Raw genomic sequence first — 23,260 nt, 5'->3', positions numbered from 1 at the left:
TTGTGTCTGTGATCACAAGTTTGGGCTAGATCAGCTTTGCTTTAAAAAGCTTTGTGTTGTGGCAGTATATGAGACAACTTGAACACATTTAGTAGCAATTTCAAATTAAGAATACATTTAATAATTAATTCTTTCTTTTGACTTGGGCCAAGATTAACAATATTCTATCTATGAAAACAAAGAAAGAAATTGCCCCACTTCTTACAGGGTACTAACATTGTACATAAGAATACAGGTGATCAGATAGCCCTCTAGTGGAACATAGTAAAACACAGCAGAGTTAAAACTAAAATGGAAACAAGGCTGTATCAGGTTTGTATCTCTTTTCCTTCTTTTAACCATTGTCTGCTGTCCTGAGACTTTTTTGAATTGTGCTGATTCTTAGACTCAACAGTATCTTGTGGCAGTAAGCTCCATAGGTTAACTATATGTGGTGGAAAAATAGATTTAAATTTGTTGCTTTAATGCTTTTCAGTATTTCATTGAATGTTCCTTTATTCTTGTATTGTAAGTAAGGGTGTATATCAGGGGTCAGCAACCTTTCAGAAGTGGTGTGCCGAGTCTTCATTCATTCACTCACTCTAATTTAAGGTTTCGTGTGCCAGTAATACATTTTAACATTTTTAGAAGGTCTCTTTCTATAAGTCTATAAAATATAACTAAACTATTGTTGTATGTAAAGTAAATAAAGTTTAAAATGTTTAAGAAGCTTAATTTAAACTTAAATTAAAATGCAGAGCCTCCTGGATTGGTGGCCAGGACTTGGGCAGTGTGAGTGCTACTGAAAATCAGCTTGCATGCCGCCTTTGGCACGTGTGCCATAGGTTGCCTACCCCTGGTATATAGGAATGCCTGCTTTACCTTCTCTTTACCATTCATTATTTTATATTTCTCTATCATATTCCCTCTCCGACCAAACAGTTCCCATTATTTGAATCTTTTCCACACCTCCGATTTTCACCATCCTTCTTTCCATCCCTATTTCTGTTAAATATTTTTTCAGATAGGGTGGCCAGATCTGAACTTAGTACTCAAGGTGAGCATATACTAGTGATGTATATAATGGTGTTGCAATATTTTTCAGTATTATTTTCCATCCGAATCTTCATACATCCTAGCATTTTTTTTTCACTTTTGCTGCTCATATGTATACGTACCCACGCATGTGCATGTATATCTATATAATATGATTCTAGGATTGTCACTCCATGTGTCACTCTGAAACCTGAGAATGTCTTTTGACCTAGTATGAAGTGATGGGAACAGCTACAAGCATGGTTGGGAGCTCTTTCTGTTTAGAATATAATCAGGTTCTGTCATCACTGGGGCTCATGGTCTGTTACCATCCACTTTTTGAGTTCTTATCCATTTTTGACTTTTTTTACAGATGACTTTATGATAGCCTGGGCCTTCAGCTACTAGTGTAAAAGTAAAAACAATGAAGCAGCCCCCTTTTTAAAAAAGTCTTATGCTATTTTTCTGTACAATTTTCTGTATTACTTTAGTCCTGAGTGTACATTCTTATCTTAAATTTACTCTGCAAGATTTCCCATAGTATGACACTTTCAATGTGGTTTCACATGTGCACAAGAGTGCCGTTAGATGGATCACACTGCAGAATCCAAACCTGTATTTACAGCTGTTGTGATAAATGGAGGGGGGAAGGGGTAGCTCCCTTTTATGGACACCCAGCCAGCCAGTTAGCTATAAAATCCCTCTAAGTAGCTGTTCTCTACTTGCTTTACCTGTAAAGGGTTAAAAAGTCCACAGGTAAAAGGATAGGAGTGGGCATGTGACCAAAAGAGCCAATGGGAAGGCTAGAACTTTTTTAAATCGGGGAAAACTTCCCTTTGTCTGTTCTGTTGTTGTTCTCCAGAGAATGGGAACAGATCAGAGACAGGGCTGGGACTATGCTGTAAAAAGCTTTTTGTGATGATATGGAAATCATCAGATCATACCAAAAACCTACTCATAAATCAGAAAATGTCTAGAAAGACACAATTAGGTTTATTTCTTATTGGCTTGTGGACTCCTCTGTGCTAACTCCAAATGCTTTTTGTTTTGCTTGCAACCTTTAAGCTGGACCCAAGAAGGTTATTCTTTGTGTTTAATTTTTGTAAGTGGGTTTTTTAAATCTAGCAAAAGCCTTAAGTTCCAGATGTATTTTCTTTCTTTTTGTTTTCAATAAAATTTACTTTTTTTAAGAACAAGATTGGATTTTTGGTGTCCTAAGAGTTTGTACATATGTTGTTTAATTAGCTGGGGCAACAGCTAATATCCTTTGTTTTCTTTGTCAGTTTTTCCCCAGAGGGGTGGTGAAAGGGCTTGAGGGTACCCCACAGAAAGGAAATCTCAAGTGCGCCTTCCTGGGTTCCCAGGGGTTTTGCATTTGGATGGTGGCAGCATCTACCCATCCAAGGTCAGAGAGAAGCTGTAACCTTGGAAGTTTAATACCAGCCTGGAGTGACCAGTATTAATTTTTAGAATCCTTCCGGGCCCCCACCTTCTTCACTCGAAGTGCCAGAGTAGGGAATCAGCCTTGACAGATGTCTTCATAGGTAAAGGCTTGGGCTTTGACTTTGTTTGCATTTGGCCTTACTACCATAAAATATGAGGACACACTAAAAATATTGACCCAGTGCCAGGAAGAGATTGCAAGGGGGAAAGATGCAATAGCTGGTCACTCAAAGGAGTATAAGATGAATTTAAAAACCTTAGAGGTTAAAATAAATAGAACATCAGCTAAGCAGTGAGTTTACTATTTTTAACCACACTGCCAAGATACATTCATGTTCTTCCATATAACATGAACACTCTTAGCTATAATTCAGCCATTAAGTCAAAATGGGACCTTCATCTCTGATAAGGTTTGATGGGGCAGGTATGATACTTAATGAAAAACAAGCTCTTTACTGATTGCTAAAAGGACAATGACAGAAATGTCTTTGTCCTAGTCTTTCTTCATATGGTGTAAAGAAGTTGTGTGTTTTAGGGGGTAAGTGCCCAGCATATTTCTTAAAAAGTAGAAATCTTATTATTGCCCACTTCAAGCATCCAAACATCCTGAGTGAGACTGAATTTTTATCATCAAAAGTATATTTTTGGGAGGGAGGGTACCTTCTATTTGTTGAGCCTTTAAGTTTACAGTCAGGTCACACTTTCAAGTTTTCTTCCACAACCACAAGCACTAGAAACTAATTGTTTTTTAAAAGAAAGCTGAAATTCTCATGTAATCACTTGTCTCTAGAGGCTGGTTAAGAAGAACAGAAAATATCATGAGACTTGCAATAAAATCATGGGTTGGAAACAATATATGGCGAAACATTGCAAATGCTAGTACTGTATCTCCCATGTTAGTATAGTCATAAATCCAGGCATAACACAATATACACAATAACTGATGTTGGACTTGCACGCTATGCAGGAACGTAACTTTTTTCTGAGAAAGGAACAGGTTTTTAAAAGGTATTTAAGCACCTAAGAATGCAAATAGGAACCTAGTGGGACTTTTATTTGGTCTAGGCCCCAACTCCTATTGAAGTTGATAGGAGTTAGGTGCCCAAGTGCTTTGGAAATCTCACTAGGTGCCTCTTCACCTCTCTAGTGAGAGAGGGTCCATGTAGAGGTAACCCTTCTGCCAGGTGAAGCCAGCAGCAACAAGGGCCAGGTTCAGTATCTAGGGGTTCCTTTTCAACAATACAACACAAAACTGGCTCACGCTTCCTCCCAGTGACCTAGGACAATTACTTACCACCCCCTGGGCACCTCTAAGAGGCACTACTTCCCCTCTTGGAAGCACAGACTCTTAGTGTAGCAAAAATTTTTACTAAAAGGAGCAAATTAACTCAGCATTAATTTGGAAAAACACTGCATCTGGGGCTCATAAACACAAACCATGAGCAAAAGCCCCACCCCCCCATAGGTTGGGAAGTGTTCTTTTCCCCTCAGTGCAGCAACCCAAAAGGCCCTTTAACATGACCCCTTCTCTATACCCCACTCACATCAATAGAGACGCTATTCTAAAGTAAATCTAATACTTAGACCCACATATTACTGACTTCAGTTCATAATATGTGACAAACCTCTCAAGTCTAAATTAACTTTTCTATTCTACTATGAAAATAGAACTTGTCAAATAGTCACTAGAGCCCATATCACTGCATACAAACACCTACCTCCCTTCTCTCAACTCATTGGACGTTGGAACCCATGTCCCCTGCCAAGCAAATGCTGTTCAGCAGAGGGTAAGTCCCACGATTGGCCTATGCCAGGTACAGTTCTTCTGCACTCAGTTCACACAACAAGGAGAACAACCCTTCATTACACCTGCCCCAATAACAAAGAGATTGGGAACCCAACACCGGCCCCAAGTGATCATTTGGGCAAGCAATCCCATCATGCTGTGCACCTCAGCAGGGTGGGTGTGGCCATACAAATGAGATTGGGTTCTGGAGTCTTTTTCTACAGCTCACCACTAGCTGAGAACTCATCCTAGCTGTTTTCCTAGACATGACCCTTGGTGCAGCGACAGGCCTGACTTGCCCACCAGTCCCCACCTCAGCCACCCCATAGAGGGCCCATGGAAACAGGAGTCATGCTCAGGGCAATAACCCGGAAACAGAAGAGGAGCTGGTGCCCGCCCTCTGACCCCCCACGTGGGACGGAAGGGAGAAAGGGGAAGCGACTGAGGTGAGAACGGGCTGTTGGGGAGGGTGCCGGCCGGTTCGCTGGCCGCCGATACAATGGTCCGTGACAGGGACCGGAAAAGCCCCTGCCAGGAGGGCTTGGGCGGGAGCCGCTGCCGTCGCGCGCACGCTGGTGGGCGGGGCTTCATCGCTGTTTACGAAACAACCGCTTGCGCGCTCTCCCGCGTGTGCAGGTGCGCGCGCGCCCGCTCGGCTCGTGCGGGCCGGAAAGGAACGGTGCCGGCGTGTGCCGGGGCTTGCCGTTACCTGCCCCCGCGGGCGTGTGGTCAGGGGCTATGGGGCGGGGCTGGCCATTTCATGCTGGTGCTGCTGGCGTAGGGAAGGGGCCGTGGGTCCCTGTCTAAACCGCACCCCGACATCCTCGTGGGGCCTCCCCGCTCGGGGCAGGGCATCTTCTGAGGCTGCGATTTGGGACGCGACGCAGAGGGAATTAGAAGTGGCGGGAAGGGAAAGGGCATTACTAGGTGTAATCTCCAGCCTGGGGCTGCTCCTGTGACTGTCCCTGTGGGCAGCGCACGCCCAGAGTTGCAAATATCGCTGGTAAGGTACCAGGGAGCCTCATGGGCGTGTGGCAGAGACGTGTAGGCTCTGACATCGGGACTGGCAGTGGCTAGGGTGGCACTGGAGGCCGTTACCCCGTGAAGAATTTCTGTTATCTGCGTTGCTGAACTTCGCTTGCCTTCCCTCAAACGTCACTGTAGGTGGGCACCTGTCCGGAGCTAGGGGGTACTTAGTTACACTTGCAAGTGCAATGCTGAACTGAGAGTCCAGACTCCTGGGCTGGGCTCTCTTTTACCTCTGCAGCACCCATTGCTGTATGACCTTGGACAAGCCATTTACCCACCCGTGTGTGTGTTTCCTGCTCCTAAACAATGTTTCCTTATTTCAGAGATGTGTTGTGAGGCTTAATGTGGTTAAACAGAGCATGGTACTCCAATCGAACGTGCTATACAAATGCAAAATGTGTGCTGAATACTTGATCACAGTAGATGTAATTCTCCAGCTTGACTGCTCTCCACATCCAGTTCATTCTACTACCATCACCAAAACCTTAGCTTTTTATTTTCCACATTGCTTTTGTTCCCTTCCATGTAAGATGTAGGCCATCCCTTTTTTGGGGTTTTCTTCCCTGTGGTTCCCCAGTGCCTAACCTAAAATTAACTCTTGCCTTCCTACACCACCATCTTTATGTGCATTAAGGCTTTAGTTATCTAGCTGCCCCTGAAATGTACATATTTCTGGGAAAGCCATTTTGTATTTAGTTTGTAGGATTTTTCTCTTACAAATTGCTGGTTCTGAAGTACCACAAATACAGATCACTGTCCAGGTTTCTTTGAAACATAATTCTGGGAGCCAACCAGCACTCATGCAGCCGATAGCCAGATTATATTGTAGTTATCACAATGGGTGCACGAAACCAAGTATTCTAGTACCTAAAACCAAGATAAGTGTTTTACTGAACTAATAAAAGGCAGTTCCCCTGGCTTAGGGAGTTGGGAGGTTGTTTCATGCATAGGGAATGGCCTGGAATTGGGAGGGGGATGGAAGCAAAGGGGAGAAGAGGCACCCTTGGGGAACAGAGGGGTGAGATGGGAAAATGAGAGGAGATAAGATCAGAGATGTAGGCTGGAAATGAATAGTATAAGTCCATAAATTAAGAATAAGAGTGAACAGTAAAATGGGTAGCTAGTAGAGGGAGCTAAAACATGATGTGTGACCAAGACATATTGTGAGCAAGAGGTGAGAAAGATAGACTTTAGTAACAATAGACTTCTGCCAAAATTGTTAAGCACAACTGAATCTCGTCTCTTGGAAACCACCTGACAGTAAAAAAAAAAAATATTGCTTAATCTGTAAACTTTGGCACAGGGACTCCTTATTCTGTTTTTACAGCACCTAGCACAAAGGGGTCTGGTCCATGATTAGGGCTCCTAGGAACTACAGTAATACGAATAATAACAGTTAAGAGAGATTTTTCCTCCATTTCTCCTTGGTTTCCTACTCGACACTGGCTTTCTCAACTGGAGGATCAAGAGAGGTAGTTCTGAGGTATCCTAGCTGGAATACCAGATTTCAGAGTTCATAGAAACCATAAAAATGGAAGAGATCTTCAGAGTGTGAAACAATTCACACTACTCTGGCTCTTTTGGGTAATATTGATTGCTAATTTGGTTCCTGAACCACTGAGGTTTGAATATCACTGACTTAGACCATCCTTGATAGCAGTTGTCAAACTAGTTATTGAAAAACGCCAATTATGGGGTTTCTAGAACCTCCTTTGGATGCCTGTCCCAGCGCTAAACTGTTTTTTTATAGTTGAAAAGTTTTTCCTAATGTCCAACGTAAATCTCCCTTGCTGATTACTTCTTGTCGTACCTTTTGGTGGACCTGGAGAACAATTGATCGCTGTCTTTTTTTTTGAATAACAGACCTTCCCATAAAGTTTAAGACTGTTATCAGGTCTTTCCTCAGCCTTCTTTTCACAAGACTAAAGATGCCCAGATTTTTTAATCTTTCTTTGTAGGTCGGGTTTTCTAAACCTTTTAAAATTTTTGTTGCTCTGCTCTGGACTCTCCAGTTTGTCCACATGTTATTAAAGTGTGGTGCCCAAAACTGGACACAGTACTCCAATTCAGGCCTGGCTGGTGCTAAGTATATCAGGATAGTTGCTGTCTGTGTCTTACATAGTATCCTTCTGTTAATACACCCCAGAATATTAGCCTCTTTGCAACTGCATCACATTGTTGACTCATATTCAGTTTGTGATCATCCTTTTTAGCAGTACTACTGCCTACCCAGATAGTTTCCATTTTGTAGTTTTGCATTTGATTTTTCCTTTGCCTTGTTTATTTCAGACCAGTTCTATTCTAATCCTGTCTTCAAAATGCTAGCAACCCCTCCCAGTCTGATGTCATCTTCAGGTTTTATAAGCATACTCTCCATTCCATTATCTAAGTCATTACTGAAAATATTAAATAGTACAAGATCCAGGATAGAACCCTGCAGGACCTCACTAGATACATTTTCCCACTTGACAGCGAACCATTTGTTAACTACTAGTTTTGCACTTTGTAGTAATTTCTTCCAGGCTACCTTTTCCTAGTTTGCTTATAAGACTGTCTGAAGCTTTACTAAAATCAAGATATATCACACTACATGTTCCCCTATTCACTAGGCCAAGAGAAGGAAATTAGATTGATGTGACATGATTTTGACAGTTCCATGGTGGCTCTTACTTATAACCCTATTATCCTTGAGGCACTTCCAAATTGATTGATTAATCCAGTGGTTCGTATCCTTTACTGCAGCCTGCACCCCTGTGGTTCTCAGAATATGTTCTCGCACCCCTTATCAAAAATGGTTGAAGTAGGTCAGTTCTTTAAACCTAGATATTTTATTTGTACATTGCAGTAATCGTTTAAAAAAGTATAATGTTAATAAATACATAAGTTTGACGAAACAAAGAAGTTGTACTTACGTGCCTTTCCTTAATTTGTGTTTTCGATGATTTACCTTCTAAAAAAAATCTGGCATGTCTTGCACCTCCAGAAAGGGCAACTCGCACCCCCAGGGAGTGCGTGCACCCCAGGTTAAGAACCACTGGTTTAATCATTTGTTCCAGTATCTTTTGAGATATCAAAGTTCAACTGACTGATCTATAACTCCTCTGGTCCTCTTTGTTCTCCTTTTTAAAGATAAGGTACTATGTTTGCCCTTCTCTAGTTCTCCGGGACTTCACCTGTACTCCATGTATTCTGAAAGATAATTGGTAATGGTTTCAAGATTACTTCAGCTAGTTCCTTCAGTATCCTAGATTGAATTTTGTGAGGTCCTGCCAACTTGAATACTTATCTACGTAAATAGTCTACCACCTATTCTTTCCCTATTTGGCTTGTGTTCCTTCTCTCTTGTTAATATTAATTGTGTTAAAAATCTGGTCACAATTTGCCATTTTAATGAAGGACCGAAGCAAAATAGACATTCTGACACCTCAGCCTTCTTGGTGTTATCCGTTGTTAGCTCTCTTTCCCTCTGAGTGGAGGACCTACACTTTCTTTCATACCTTTTTTTTTTTTGCTCCTAAAGTATTTATAGAACCTATTCTTTTCCCCTTTAATGCCCCTTTGCTATGTGTAACTCATTTTGTGTCTTAGCTTTTCTGATTTTGTCCCTCCACATCTGTGCTATTTTGCTCTACTTGTCCTTAGCAGTTTGTCCATGTTTCCACTTTCTGTAAGATTCCTTTTTGATTTTCAAGTTATTAAAGAGTTCCTGATGGAGCCATGTTAGCCTCATTATTCTTCATGTTTTTCCTTTGAATTGGGGTAATTTGCTGTTGCACCTTTAATATTGTCTCTCTGAGAAACTGCTCGCTCTCCTGAATTCCCTTTTTCCCCTTAGATTTTCTTCCTATGGAACGTGTTCTCTGAGTTTCTTAAAATCTGCTTTGTTGAAGTCCATTTTATTATTCTGCTGCTCTCTTTCTTTTCTTTTCTTAGAGTTATGAACTCTATCATTTTATTATGACTTCCACCCAAATTGTTTTCAGCCTTCAGATTCGCAACCAGTTCCTCCCTGTTAGTTAGAATCAAGTCTAAAATTGCTGTCCCCAAGTAATTTCCTCTGTCGTCTGAAACACAAAGTCGTCCCCAACACATAATAAGAACTTTCTGGACATTTTGTGTTTTGGCATATTACTTTTCCAAAACATGTCTGGATAGTTGAAATCCCCCATTATTACCAGGTCTTGCATTTTGGATATTTCTGTTGTGTGTGCTAAAAGTGCCTTATTTGTTTTCTCCTCCTGATTTGATAGTCTATTGTAGACCCCCCTACCATGACATCACCCCTGTTTTGTCACCTTTTTATCTTCACCCAGAGACTTTCATCTGACCTGCCTCTCACCCACCTTCTGGACTTCAGTATATATTCTTGATGTATACAACACCTCCTCCCTCCTCAGTCATTTTGACCATCATCTCCCCTTTTTGTTTCTAATTTATCTGTGCAGGGGAAGGCTGAAAGGAGTCTCCAGAGTTTCTTTGATGCCTATGACATTTTCATGTGCTATCGAAATGAAAGTGCTGATTTAAAAAAAAATTTTTTTTTCTTGCCTTATGGTCATCTTTCTTTTGGTCTTCTGTCAGGTCTCATTAGCTCAACTTGTTCAGGACTTCTTGCAGTTCTTCATGCTCCGTGACTGCTGTGTGCCATGTAATTCAATAAAACTAAACAAGAAATCTCTCTAACTGGAAGAGACAGCTACAGTAGCCCTATGGGTTATAAATCTGCCAAATCAACCATTCCCAGTTGATGCCAGTCATTACTATGTTTGTAACATAATACAGATCTTTTACAATGTTGAAATATTATTTTAAAGGAAAATTATGCATATGTAATTTATTTTTAAGCAGTAATTGGTATTATTGTACTACAATTACATTGAGCTATTTCAAGTTTAGAGATTCCTTAACTGAACAAGGGTTGTTCTTACAAAGCCTGTGGATAAAAGAACCCATTATAAAAATATATATCAAATGAAGAAATACCTTTTGACTTTTCTAAATTAGAAATTAAATGAGACTGCATTACCAAACGCATGAGGATTTGTGCTCCTTTCCCCGTGTCTGTATTTTGGTAGGGGCCACACAAGGCATCCAAGCACAAGCTTTCGCTTGCGCTGCTGAACTGAGACCTGAGCATACTTTCAGCCTTTAGTACAGTGGTAAGCAATCAGGGTTTAAGTGTTTTACTTTGCCTATCAATATCCTTAAACATTTTTCTTGTCTTAGGGATATATTTGTCTCCCATGCGTCAACTATATACAGCAGAATCTTGGCAAACAATCTCCTCTGAAAATGATATTTCTCTGACAGCTATTAGGGGTGCTTGAGGCCTTACAAATGTACACCCTACCCTTTGTAAGTGAGAACATCTGGTCCATGACACTCCCTTGCAGCATGAAAAGTGAGAGAAAAGAGCCACACTGGACTTAACTCAGTATACCGAAGGGCCAATTCTGCACTTATATATGTTGACTTCAATGATGTTAATTAAAGTTAAGCATTAGAGCTGGTCTGGAATTTCTTGATGAATTTTTTTTTGGTAGAAAATGCCAATTCATTGAAACTTTGCAGAATTATATCTATTTAGATGAAAATTTCATTGGGAAGGTTTCTCAGGTCCACAATGGAATTTCTGGTCAGAGAGAGAGAGAGATTGACTCTCCCAGAATAGCCAAAAGCCCAAGGCACTCACCTGTGGGAAACCCAGTCTCTGCTCTGGCTGATTCAGAGCGAGAACTTGAATTTGAGTCTTCCATATTCCGTTGGGGGAGGGATAGCTCAGTGGTTTGAACATTGGTCTGCTAAATCTAGGGTTGTGAGTTTAACCCTTGAGGGGGCCACTTAGGGATCTGGGGCAAAAATCAGTACTTGGTCCTGCTAGTGAAGGCAGGGGGCTGGACTCAATGACCTTTCAAGGTCCCTTCCAGTTCTAGGACATAGATATATCTCCAATTATTATTTTATTATTATTATCCAGGTGTGTGCACTAATCACTGGGCTAATGGCTATTCTGGGGTAGGTCTTTCTTTGCAACAAATTTTGAAGGGTCTAGTTTTTGTTCCAATAAAGAATGAAATTAGACTTTGAAACCTTGACACTTTTTGCAAACTGGAATTCTTGTTTTCAAGCCAACCCTGTTAAGCATTTATTGAATTCTTTGCAAGATTAGGGTCTACATGTGTAACGTGCATAATTATATGTAGGGATGTATGACCCTGGATACAAAACTATCACTTCACTCACTCATGATAGTCACATTATTTGTTTGCTCAGGAATGTCTAAAGACAATATTCGGGCTTGATCCTATACCTGAAGCCAGTGGCAAAGCTCCTATTGCTTTTATTAGTGCAGGATCATGCTCATTAACAAGACTAACTGAAGTCCGAATTAAGGCACTTTTTTATTGCTGTGCCTGCCCACCCTGTACTGGCTTTAGACAAGGCTATTATCAGCTCACTTTTGAGTGCAATTAAAAAAATCAAGCACATTAACAAATGTGCAGAAAAAGTTGCATGGACAATACCCAAACAGAGGGAAGATACTCAATATATACAGAAGAGTGAGAGGAAAAATACAAAAAAAACCCCCCAAAAACCCCATGTAGACTAAAGAGCCTCTATATAAAATGTGTAATGGTACAGGTTTCTTACTGGAGTGTAAATGCATTTCCTCCGGTTGTAAGAACAGAGACTGGGGGAAGGAGCAAGAGAGAAGAAATGCGCAAATGTAAAGTGATCCTTGTACAGTTTTCATGAGAGCAAAAAAATGTAAAGTAGGTTTGAGATCAAGAGTTTGACATGCTGCAGTCAAATATATAACTGGCCTAGTGAGCTGAGCACAGTTATGGGAATCAGCAAGTCCTGAGCTTTGAACTTGGCTTTGATGCTTTTTCTGTGGCCGTAGGCAAATAACTCTCTTTGCCACTGTTTCCCTATTTGTAACACGGGGCTAAATACCTCACTCTGGTGTTAAAATGGTTAATTTAATAATAGTTACAAAGTGCTTTGAACATATAAAGTGCAGTGAGAGGGCCAGTTAATTTACTAATCTAGCTGGTTTATGCTGTATGAGCAGAAGAATTGATTCTTCAAAGCATGTTGGTGGCTTTAACCATAACAATCATCTCAAGGCATAATTTGCTTTATATTTAGGAATTGAATTTCATTTACTGATATACATTTAAATGCATGAACATTAATGTCCTAATAGTGTATGTTGAATAGGGACTATGAGAAGAGGAGTGAGATCATCATATGGGAAAGTGCTGGGAATGCTAAGAAATATACAAAAAGCTGTCAAAGTTTAGTAAGGAATCTCTGTCAAAATTAATTCTTTAATCAAAAATGTTAATTGACTGCTTTAAAAAGAGCATTGTCCATCTTATGGACCAACTTACTGACAGATCGATTCTATGTAGACTGAAACCTTTTCTCCTTTAGAATATAGAACAAACACATCAATAACTAGCTAAAAAGACCCTTAATTTCATTATTACCAGGTTTACAGTGGAGATGAGAATGGGTGTGTGTCCTGTGCAGAAAATGGCCTCCTGTCTGAGATCTAGTGTTCAACAGCCTTGAAATCAGCTTTTGGTGGGGGCCAAAGGTTGGCAGCACCAAGGTTAGTACCTGAAAGTTTATTTAAAGTTTCAGTTGCAGCATTGTTAAGCTAATGTGGGACACTTTGGAACTCTTTTTTTATTCCCTGACATCAAAACATGAAGTTGGATGTTTTTGCAGTGCCATGCTTCTGTCTAGATCAGCTTGTGCATCAGGAGATAATGCTGAGCTATAAAGATGGCTTTTCCAGCCTGGATGGTTATCATATTTGTTCCATTTCATTCATGGCTTCTATTATATAGGTTTTTGCTCAGTGTTTTAAGTGTAGCTGAAGCCATTAAGCCATTAAATAAATTTGGCAGGGATGTTGCATAGACCTACTAATGTAGTTTAAGATCTGGATAGGATACGATAATGTTTATCTATTATGGGAGGAAGAGACATTTCCTGATCTAATATACAAAACCAAAGTGCAAATGTTCCTCTCCATAGAAATCTTTAGTAAAAGTAGAAAGATTTATACAATTTAAAACTGTACAGTTTGTGACTGTGATGGGGTGTGCTGGAGGCCTCAACAGTCCTACCACACCATGTCCCAGAAAGGAGCAGTGAAGGTGGGTCCTCCAGGCCTGCCTAGAGTGGCTACAGGGAAGCAGCCAATCAGAATGGAGGAGGCTCAGCTAAAAGGACCTACAGAGTGTGAGCAGCTCAGTTGCTGGCTGGGACCAAAAGGATGAGGCAGACTTGGAAAGCTGTGAAACTCTCCGAGGAGGCCTGAAAGTGACCCTATTCAAGCAGGGAACAGACAGAGAATTTTAGCCCTGAGGTAATGGTGAAGTAGAAGCGGCTGTGTGGGAAGAGACCCAGGGAATAACAGCAGCAACTATTACAGGAAGTACCATGTGGCTGCTATTTATAGGGACCCTGGGTCAGGACCCAGAGTAGTGAGTGGGCACAGATCCTCCCTCTGCCCTCTGGCAGAGTGGCCAAAGCCCTAAGAAGGGAACAAGTTTCATTTAAAAGCCCAAGTGAAGGGCAGGACTTAGAGTCTCCAGGAAAGATACCCTGGGGGCACTACTCTATAACAGGGCAGGGATGGACTTAAAGGTAGCCCAGAAGGGGCTGAGAACTGAGCCCAGACACAGGGCTGGAGACATTACCAAGGGCACAGGGACAGGCTCTGTTGGACCTTTTACTCCAAAAGAAGTGTTCGTTCATGCGTTTGACTATGTGACTTAGCTGGAGTCACTGAAGACCTGCCTGACAAGGGCAACAGCCAACGGGGCTCCACAAAAAGAGAGAGAGTGCAGATTCGTGCTCACCCACCAGGAGGCACTCACAATAGCTGAGTGTGCACTGTCACAATGACCAAAGCACTAGATTTATGGGGATGGTGTTTTGCTTCCCTGTCAGATAATTTTCTTCTGACTAATCTGGCCTGCTGCATGCAAAGACTGCATCTGTAGCTCTCTAGGTTTGGGTTGATTAAGAAGTCTTCATACAATTACTGGGCCCTTGGCTAGTGGATAGTATGTGGCATTATAGAATAATCTAATAAACCAGGAATTTGTTTTGATCATGAAGATTCAGTTGAGATTAAATTATTATCCTTATCTGAAACAGTATTGTGTTTTCACAGTGTTGTCATTTTCTTGGAGCTCAGCCATGCTGACACTGAGAATCGGGTAAGAGCCAAGACTATGCTTTTCATATTTGTTTTCAATGTTTTTTGTATTTGGTTTATAGATGTTTGACAGGAACAAGCCAACTGATGAAGCTTCTGCTTCTTCAGCACAAGGTAAGCAACTTAATTATTAAAACAAAAATATGGACATTCAAAACACCAAAAAAGCATGTATTTTAACTAAAAATATATGTCAATTCCCATTGGTGTTTCAGTTGGGTTAGCAGTTTTGCCAATTCCTGTTCTGAATTCATAAAATTGTAGATGTCAAGGATAGAAGAAAGACCATTTAAATTATTAATTCAACTTCCTTATGGGTGCAATGAATTGTTTTATAGTGAACTGCTAAACAGCTGCTGCGTTTTACCCCAGAGGTGACTGCATTATGGTGACAGGTGAAGTGATTTCAACATATAGGGCCTAACCTTGGTCCGATTAAGTCAACAGAAAAATTTCCAATGATGTCAACTGTAAAAAGATAAAGCTTGTAGTTTATGCAGCTCTTGGTGGGTGACTGATTCTGTATAAATAGAAGTTTTCCTAAATTTAATCAATTTTACTTTTGTCGTCCTATAAAACACATTCTTTTTGACACTGACAATTTAGTGCATAGGTAACAATGACTAGTTCTGGTTTCTCCTGCCTGTTTTTCTATCTTTGCTTCTTTTTTTTTTCTTTTTTTTAAATAGGTATAGAAAGACGAGCTATCGAAGGATCCCTACGACAGGAGAGCAGTAGCAGGTGAGTTAGATGATATAATTAGCATTAAACTTTATTACTTATGCTGAATAAACTAGGGAGAATCTAGCTTGACATTAAATTTGACCCCATAAAACTGATAACAATGCAATATTTTCAACTGTCGGGTTAATGGTCTCTTTATCCTGTGTACAGGTATAATTAAACATGTGCATTGCATGTCCTTTGACCCCTCATTAATATCAGCAGTGAGATTTGAAGGTCAAAAATTTCATTTTTGGCTTTAGAATTCCAGAGAACCTGAAAAAAAACTCAGCAGCCAACTAGCCCAAAGTTGTTTTTCAAGGTTAGCAGAAGGTTTAAATGTGACTTTAATTCCTGTTACCCTCTCTTTTTATTAAAAAATGATCATGTAGATTGGCCATGGGTTTTGATGGCATTTACCTGTGGCTACATTAAAAAAAGTGTTGATTTTTTTAAAAAAAATACTTCCTAATAAGAATTTTATATAGAAATGCTGATATTGCTGGTATGGCGTTGTTTCATTTCTGAAGTTAAAAAATCTCTCTCTTTTGTCTCCCGTGCTCTACCCCCCCCCATCCCTAGCTTTTGTCATCTTTTTCTGCTCTCATTCTCTCTCCTCCTCTCTATTCTCCTTTTCAGTTTAATTCTCAAGTACAGCTACGTCTCTTCTGTCTCCATTTTCAGTTCAGACCTCCCATCTGTCTCCTCTGTTCAAAACTGTTGTGTCAGTGCTGATTCTGTGCTCTCTGTTCCCGTATCTCTCAGGTCTGTAGATCTGCCTGTCACTTTTTCCTCAGGGCTGCCTGTGCATATCATTACCTCGGCTTCGGTGCTTATCCAGGCCTTCATTTTCTTTTGCTTGGATTATTGTCGTTTCCTTCTCTGTGGCCTCCCCAAATCCCAGCTTCTTTACTCCAGCATGGAGCAAAGGTCATGGTAAATGTAGGTCCTAGTTATATAGGGAAAGGTTGGAGAGAGCTCTTGTAGTCCAAATTCAAGCTGCTAGGTAAGAGAGTAAAGTCCAGGATCTCTTCGATAGTATGCTCTCAAATGCTTTCAGTTCCATGCACAGGGCCAGAAAGACAGGCAGGACTTTAGGGTCTCAATGTGTGGATGAGATGATGGTGTAGGGAGGCAGGTTTATTAGGAACTGGGGAATCTTTTGGTAAAGGAGAAGCCTGTACAGGCAGGATGAGCTCCACCTAAACCAAAATGGAAACAGTTTGCTGGTGTGTAAAATTAAAAAGGTTGTAGAGGTTTTTTTAAACTAAGGACTGGGGGAAAGCTGAGAGATGCATCGCTTTTTACAGATCCAAACTAACATGGCTACCCACTTGACACCACTGAATATAGTGTACTTGGACTTTCAGAAACCCTTTGAGAAAGTCCCTCACCGAAAGCTCTTAAGCAAATAAGCAGTCATGGGATAAGAGGGAGCATCCTCTCATGGATCAGTAACAGGTTAAAAGATAGGAGACAAAGGGTAGAAATAAATGGTCAATCTTCATAATGGAGAGAGGTAAGTAGCGATGTCCCCCAAGGATCTGTACTGGGACTTGTGCTGTTCAGCATATTCATAAATTATCTGGAAAAGGAGGTGAAAAGTGAGGCGGCAATCACACAAAACTGGCGATTGTGTAACAAAAAGGCTAGATGGGCCATTGGTATGGCTGTTCTTATGTTATTTTCTTACACTCCTTAACTCCATTGGCTTCACATTCATTGTACAATCAGTTCAAAATTGTCTTCCTTTTTAATTAAAATCCTTGAATGGCTCACTGCAGCCTATCTTCTGGGACCAGGGCTTTTTATTCCTCTCTGAACTGGCTGCCTCCATGTCTTGCTGCACATTCTTGCCACTGTCACTGTCAGAACCCCTGCTCTGCAGCTGCTGGCTGCACCAGTGTTCTGATATTGCTTCTCTTCATCAATTCTCCATCTCATTTCAATCTCTTCTGAAAATGTATCTTCCCTTATTTCTGTTATCTCTTGATTTCTCTCTCTGCTATTATTTAACTCCCTAAACCCGGGCTTCTCAAACTTTTTTTATAGCATGGACTGCATATAATTCGAGATTTTGTCTGGCGGACTCTGTCCTTTCCTCTTCTTCACTCTTGCTCTTCATTCTTCTCTTCTTGCCACATTTTCTCCCCTTCTCTTCTTTGTCCTCTCTTGTTTAAGTCTTTAGAAAGTGCTTGATGGCACTTCTGCAGATTAAAAGTGAACTGCAAATATTCACAAATTGCAGTGGCAAGATAGGTATTCAACACCGAATTAATTTTAAACAGTTTTTTTTTTCATTTTTTCACACTCCCACACAGCTACATCCTGTGATTTCGTTTGTTTTTTTTTCTCTCCTCAATAGTGTTCCTACTCTTCAGGAGAAATATAGTTTTCACTTCCCACAGCATGGCAGTCATTTTGACATATAAATCTAAATCATATCAACTTTCTTGACATTTATATGATGGAAAATATTCAGGAGTTGGTTTAATCTGCTTCATTAAAAATGTCTATATTAAAAACATCTTTTGTGACCTGACAGCAGTCAGCACTTACATTTCAAGTTACAATTCAAGCTACATTTCATAGTTATTTTGGGGTGATGATTTCATCTCTCTCATTATCTTTATTTCTTTAATTTTGATAATTATAATCTCTGGCCAATACTGTATCTAAAAAGTGGGGTTATGACTGTAAACTTCTTGTAAACGCCTGTGGGTCCCTCTGAAATCTGCATGGTTATATAGGTTCTTCAAGGCAGAAAGAGTGCTTTCTGATGGTAATTTCTGTAGCCCCTGCATTCTTTGTGCAGAACTTCCATGCAGTATTCTGAAGGAAGTCTCTCTCTCTTTTTTTTTTTTTATAAATTGTATTCATAATATCATGAGTGCTTGAGAGAGCATGGTGAATTCTTGCTATACATGACTGACTTTCTTTTTAGGTTTGCATATGATATTTAGGGAAAACTTCAACACTTCAGCAGCATGAGTGGATTTTAAGCTCAGCACCATGAATCCATCTAAATGATTATGCTTGAATATGAAAAAGAATACATTTTTGATAGTATAAGTCTTAATGTTTTATTAAACACCTGAAATATAATAGATTTAGAAGTCTGATTTTTCTCACTGAAAACTACTAGTAATATCAGAAAACTTTTCTTCTGTCAGTGTAAGCATACGAGGGCCAGAGCAGGCTGGACCTGGGTTATCCAGTGTGCAAAATAGACAAGGCTATTGCAACTGCTGCCACGTGCACTACAGCAATCTTGAACAGGTAAGACATTTACAGCAGAGTAGGAAAGTGGAAATGGGGAGCTTGATTTCATCTGTTTTTCCCCTCTCTCATTCTCACATCATCATGTCTTATATTAAGAGATGGTTGAAATAACAGGCACTCAGCAGTATTGCCTGACCAGCTTGTTCAACTATGTCAATCACTAATATTGAGCATTTTTTTAAGTCAATACTGAATGGAACATAATCATTTTGACAGCTTTTTCTGTCATGGATGGTTACATCATAGGAATCTTTCATGTGCGTATTAGGCTCCAATTACCTTAGTATCTGAGCACCTCCCAGATTTTTAAAAATAGAAATATCCGTTTCTTTTTTTTTTGTTCCTTCCTTTTTAGGCTGTAGGAGAAGTTGCTTGATTAGTTTGCGATTTTTTAAAAAATATATATGTGTGTGTGAGAGAGAAACTGACTGAAGAAAAGCTAAGTGACAGAAATAAATTGTGAATTTACTTCTGAAAGCAGTGAAACCTGTGACCATTCTTTTGTGTCCCACGGGGTTCCATAGTCTTGGTCCAGCTCTTGTGATAGCTCATGTACTGTTGGTAGACAGTTTCATTATATAGAGTGTAGCTGTCTCAGTTGTAGAGTGAAAGGTCATCGGTCAGGTAACTCGTTCCAGACAAGGACAAAGACCTTGAAATAAGCTCTGTGTTTAATGGGGAGCCCAGTGCAAAGAGTGGAGCAGAGGGGTGATTGTTCTCTGCAGCCTGTGTTGCTAAGCTTTGTTTTGCACCTATTAAGCTTTTTCAAGGGCAATGTCTTCATTCCTAGGATCACTATGTAATATGAGATAGCAGTGTGAATATGTTCAATATATAAACTGCACTGCATATCCTATGGACATGAGTATTTGATATTCTTTTCCCTGTTCTTTAACTCTACCATGGTCTGAAAGTGTTTATTGTCTTGTGGACCAATGATAATCAAATAGTAGGAATCTGTTTTGTCTTCATCTGCCTCTGTATTGGGCTACAGATAATTTAAAGGTGTGTTTCTGTTGGGTTATGGGTTTATATTTCCTGAACATCTGAAGTTCAAGAAGTTATTTTTCCCATCATCGTTTGTAGAGACTGTGTACCAAGCACAACAGATGCTGTAAGATGTCTGCACACTTTTGGAAGCTGTTAATTACACTTCAGTTCATCAAGATGCTTAACACATGCCTAATTTTGAGTGCATGGGTAGTCCTAATGACTCCCCCTTGGCTTTAAAGTTAGGCACGTGCAGAAGAACCTTCCTGAATGAGGTTCTTAAAGACGAGAGGAGGAGGAAAAATTGTTTGTCAACATTTTTCATTGTAATATGGAGAATTTGAAATTTAGAAAATGAGAGCCACCTTCCTGGATAGATCCCTGAGTCAGTCAGGATACCAAGCTAGTGATCTGTTTTCTGTCTTTTCAGCATGTTTTCAGTTCCCAGCACAGACATTTCACCATGTACTGCAGGAATCGCACAGGTACCACCATCCTGATGGAGCGTTTCCTGCAAGATGTTCTGCAACATCATCCCCATAGATACCATGACAACAGGTATAACATACAGTTTGTTTTTTATCTGTGTGTTGATATAATACATATATGGTTCAGCTTAGCTGTAGAAATACAAAACTTCAACTACATTCCACCCATTTTAAGGTAGGAACTTCCACACTGAAGCAACTTTAAAAGAAAAGACTATTTACAAAGAAGGAATAGACATGGCTAGTATTTTATGTGTTCCCTTTGCATTTATTTCAGGTCTTTCTATTTTATCATTTTATTTAATTATTTTAATATAATCATCATGGTAGCATCTGGGCATGTGACATTAAATGAAAACAAGCACCATGTTAAACTAACAGACCACACACTTACAAACCTTACCTCGTGACATCAATTATATACATACTGGACTGACAGTAAATTTTTGATGCATTTGTTGAAAGAGTTCAGACATATGCCTTTTTGATTATGATTAAAATAATTTGTGGATTATGTAAACTGAATTTTTCCGTGTCAGTGTTGTTATTACCTGAATGTAAGAACTGTAGGGATAATAGGATATTTACATAAGCAATCCTAACTGGCTTCTTCAGTACTTCTTAATGCTTAGGTTTTGTATAGTATTGTTCTGTGTGGGTGGGTGGAAATTGCTAGAACTATATTAGCTATAAAGTATTTTGTGTAAGATTATCAGACTAGCCAGCTGAAAGGAAACCAAGCAGACTTCACTCCTGTTTTAGTCTCCAGTAGGTGCTCAGATACCACAGTGTTGGGCACAGTATAAGGACATCAATAATATTGTACCTTAACACCCACCTTTCTACATTCCAGAGAGCCGGCACCTTAATGCCAACCTCTCTGCTCTTCCTTAAGACAACTTTCTTTTGTAGAGAAAGTTGTATGTCCCCAAATAATACATTCAGATGAAGTGCTAGAACAGAGCTGGTAGGGAATCAGTCTGTATTGTCAGGAATCGGTCAAGTTGGTATTAGAAGAGGATATGGCAGAACAATCTTTCAGCCATGTCCTTGTCAAATTAATTGGGACATGCACACATCAGCATAAATAAAAAGTACTACTTCTTCTAGTTTTGAAATGCTTTCCATGAAGAAAATACACAAAGAACTTTAAGACAACACCCAAATGGACATGTGTTTGATGAACTGATGAAAATGCAAGATTAGTACATTTGAGGAACAAAATGTACTTGGTAGAAAGAAGCAGGTCCCATTAAGTTGCAGAAACAAGAGTGAGATGGGAGAAATAATGAAAAAATTAGTTGAGTGGCTGTGGAAGAACACAGCCTCAAATATAGATGGTGTGGGTGCCGTGACCCAAAGAAGAAAAAGAAATAAGTACATTGCTTTAAGTACAGTTGTGCTCTTCAAAGAGACTATGTAAAAATGGCAGATTAACAACTTTCAGATCAGAGAGTATGGTGGATACCTTCTTTAAAATCAGCCAAATTGTTTGCAAAGTTCCAGTCAGTTACACCTATGGAAACCCAATAAAGACACTGAACTTGTATAGGCAACATTGAAAGCACAGTGTGAAAATAATGTGGTTGCATGGATATGTTTGGGGCCTGATTTGGCTTACAGAACTTGTACTACTGGTGATGATGTGTGAGAAGGAAGAGCCCAACATGACTTTTGGATCCTAGGATGAGTTTCCAAGGATGATAGCTATACAAACCATCTTTTTACTTAAGGCATGAAACTTTGTCATTAATTATAATTCTGGGAATTCTCAATATTCATACAAATATGCAATCCTCTTTTGAATCTTTCTATGATCTTGGCCTAAGTGTTTTTGTGGCAGTGAATTCCACTGTCATAAATATATATTGTTTTATCATTTTTAATTTCCTGCCCTTTATTTTTATTTTCTATCCCCTTGTTCTTGAGCTCCGTGGCAGGGAGAATAGAAACTTCCAATGTACCTTCTCTAGACCATTTATTATTTTATATACTTTTATTATGTATCTCCTTATTCATCTTCTTTTCAAGGTAAATGATCCCAACTTTTTCAGTTTCTCTTCATATGAGGTTTTCATGGCCTCAGTCATCCTCAGAACCATATAGAATTCTGCAACATCCTTTCTGTGATGCGGGGGACCAGTATCAGTGATCCAGATGAGGCTGTATCATTGATTTTATATAACGGCATTAATAATATTTTCTGTATTATACTCCATCCAGCTGTTAGGATGCTTAGCTTTGTTTGACTGCAGCTGTGTGTTGAGTAGAGGTCTTCATTGAGCTGGCTATGGTGAATCTCTGGTCCCTTTTCTGAGCTGATACAGTTCATTTAGAATCTTACATAGTGTATGAGTAGTTCAATTTTTTCCCTTCCAGTTTGCATGACTTTGCATTTATCAAAATTGAACTTTATTTGCCATTGTGGTGCCCATTCACTTAGTTTGTTTAAGTCTCTCTGAAGCTCCTCTCAGACCTCTGTAGACTTGTGAATTGTGAAAGAGCGTACTCAACATTTGGCGTGCTCCCCACAGCTGCATGTAGCACAGCAGACTTGTTCCCCATCTGGTGCCCCCTGTTGATGGTAGTCTCTTTCCATGTAATTCAGCCAGGTCACGTTCAAATCCACCCCTTCTGAAATAAGTGTCCCACAAATAAACAGTCCAGTGCTCTTACAAAAGGTCTTCGACTTTGACTCTGAGCCCTGTATGCCTTGTGCTCTCTAGCTCATGGTTTTGAGGCTCCTTATCCACTCATATTGGGGGCGCTTCGCACCACCCTCCCTCGGTGGCTAGTAAGGAAACACAAGCCCTCCCATTTCTGGGTTCCAGACCAGGGATCCTGTAGTGAGCAGGCAAGATCTGTCTATTCATATCTATCCCTGGGCTTCTTCCTAACATAACCTTTTAGCAGGCCTTCTCCCCACAGCCTCACGGTATTCACTCACCCCTGGAATCCTCCGACAAAATCCCAAACTAAAAACATAAACTTAACCCGACTTCCTTCCTCTTCAGGCTTGGCCTTTCATGCCACCTATTCTTCTGCAGGCTTCCAGCTTCCAATATACTTCAAGGCTCTCTTGTTTATTTTTACATCTTCAGCTATTTGCTCTTCAAAATCCTTTTTGTCCCTTTTAATTTCTTTCTTATATATTGCCTACTGTTCCTATTTATTGGCTTCAGTAGGGTTAGATTTACAAATTTCGAAGGATTTCTTTTTGGCTCAAATACCCTCTTGAACCCTGTTGTTTAGCCATATTGG

The 23,260-nt window shown here is 40.0% G+C and overlaps 2 protein-coding genes across 8 annotated transcripts in view; one reads left to right on the top strand and one right to left on the bottom strand.

The window, feature by feature from the left end:
- Positions 1–4,385, bottom strand: part of GPR1 (G protein-coupled receptor 1) — a 46,440-nt gene extending 42,055 nt beyond the window's left edge. For all 3 annotated transcript variants that reach the window (XM_030579336.1, XM_030579335.1, XM_030579337.1), the window contains exon 1: positions 4,176–4,385. The gene's annotated coding sequence lies outside the window, so the exon portion shown is untranslated. The remainder of the gene's footprint in view (positions 1–4,175) is intronic.
- A 214-nt stretch (positions 4,386–4,599) lies between these two features.
- Positions 4,600–23,260, top strand: part of ZDBF2 (zinc finger DBF-type containing 2) — a 33,998-nt gene continuing 15,337 nt past the window's right edge. The window contains exons 1-7 of one of the 5 annotated variants that reach the window (XM_030579331.1): positions 4,658–4,689; positions 10,348–10,431; positions 12,772–12,893; positions 14,579–14,630; positions 15,206–15,257; positions 18,413–18,518; positions 19,942–20,069. In XM_030579331.1, the coding sequence (XP_030435191.1) occupies positions 14,579–14,630; positions 15,206–15,257; positions 18,413–18,518; positions 19,942–20,069 (338 nt within the window). In that variant the 5' untranslated portion in view covers positions 4,658–4,689; positions 10,348–10,431; positions 12,772–12,893. Of the gene's footprint in view, positions 4,690–10,347; positions 10,432–12,771; positions 12,894–14,578; positions 14,631–15,205; positions 15,258–18,412; positions 18,519–19,037; positions 19,146–19,941; positions 20,070–23,260 lie in introns of those variants that run through there. The other 4 variants (XM_030579330.1, XM_030579332.1, XM_030579333.1 and 1 more) reach the window with 4 other exon arrangements.

The sequence above is a fragment of the Gopherus evgoodei genome, chromosome 11 (genome assembly GCF_007399415.2).
Source record: "Gopherus evgoodei ecotype Sinaloan lineage chromosome 11, rGopEvg1_v1.p, whole genome shotgun sequence".
Lineage (NCBI taxonomy): Eukaryota > Metazoa > Chordata > Testudines > Testudinidae > Gopherus > Gopherus evgoodei.
Note: the sequence above shows the minus strand (reverse complement) of the source record. Positions and strands in the feature narration are given on the sequence as shown.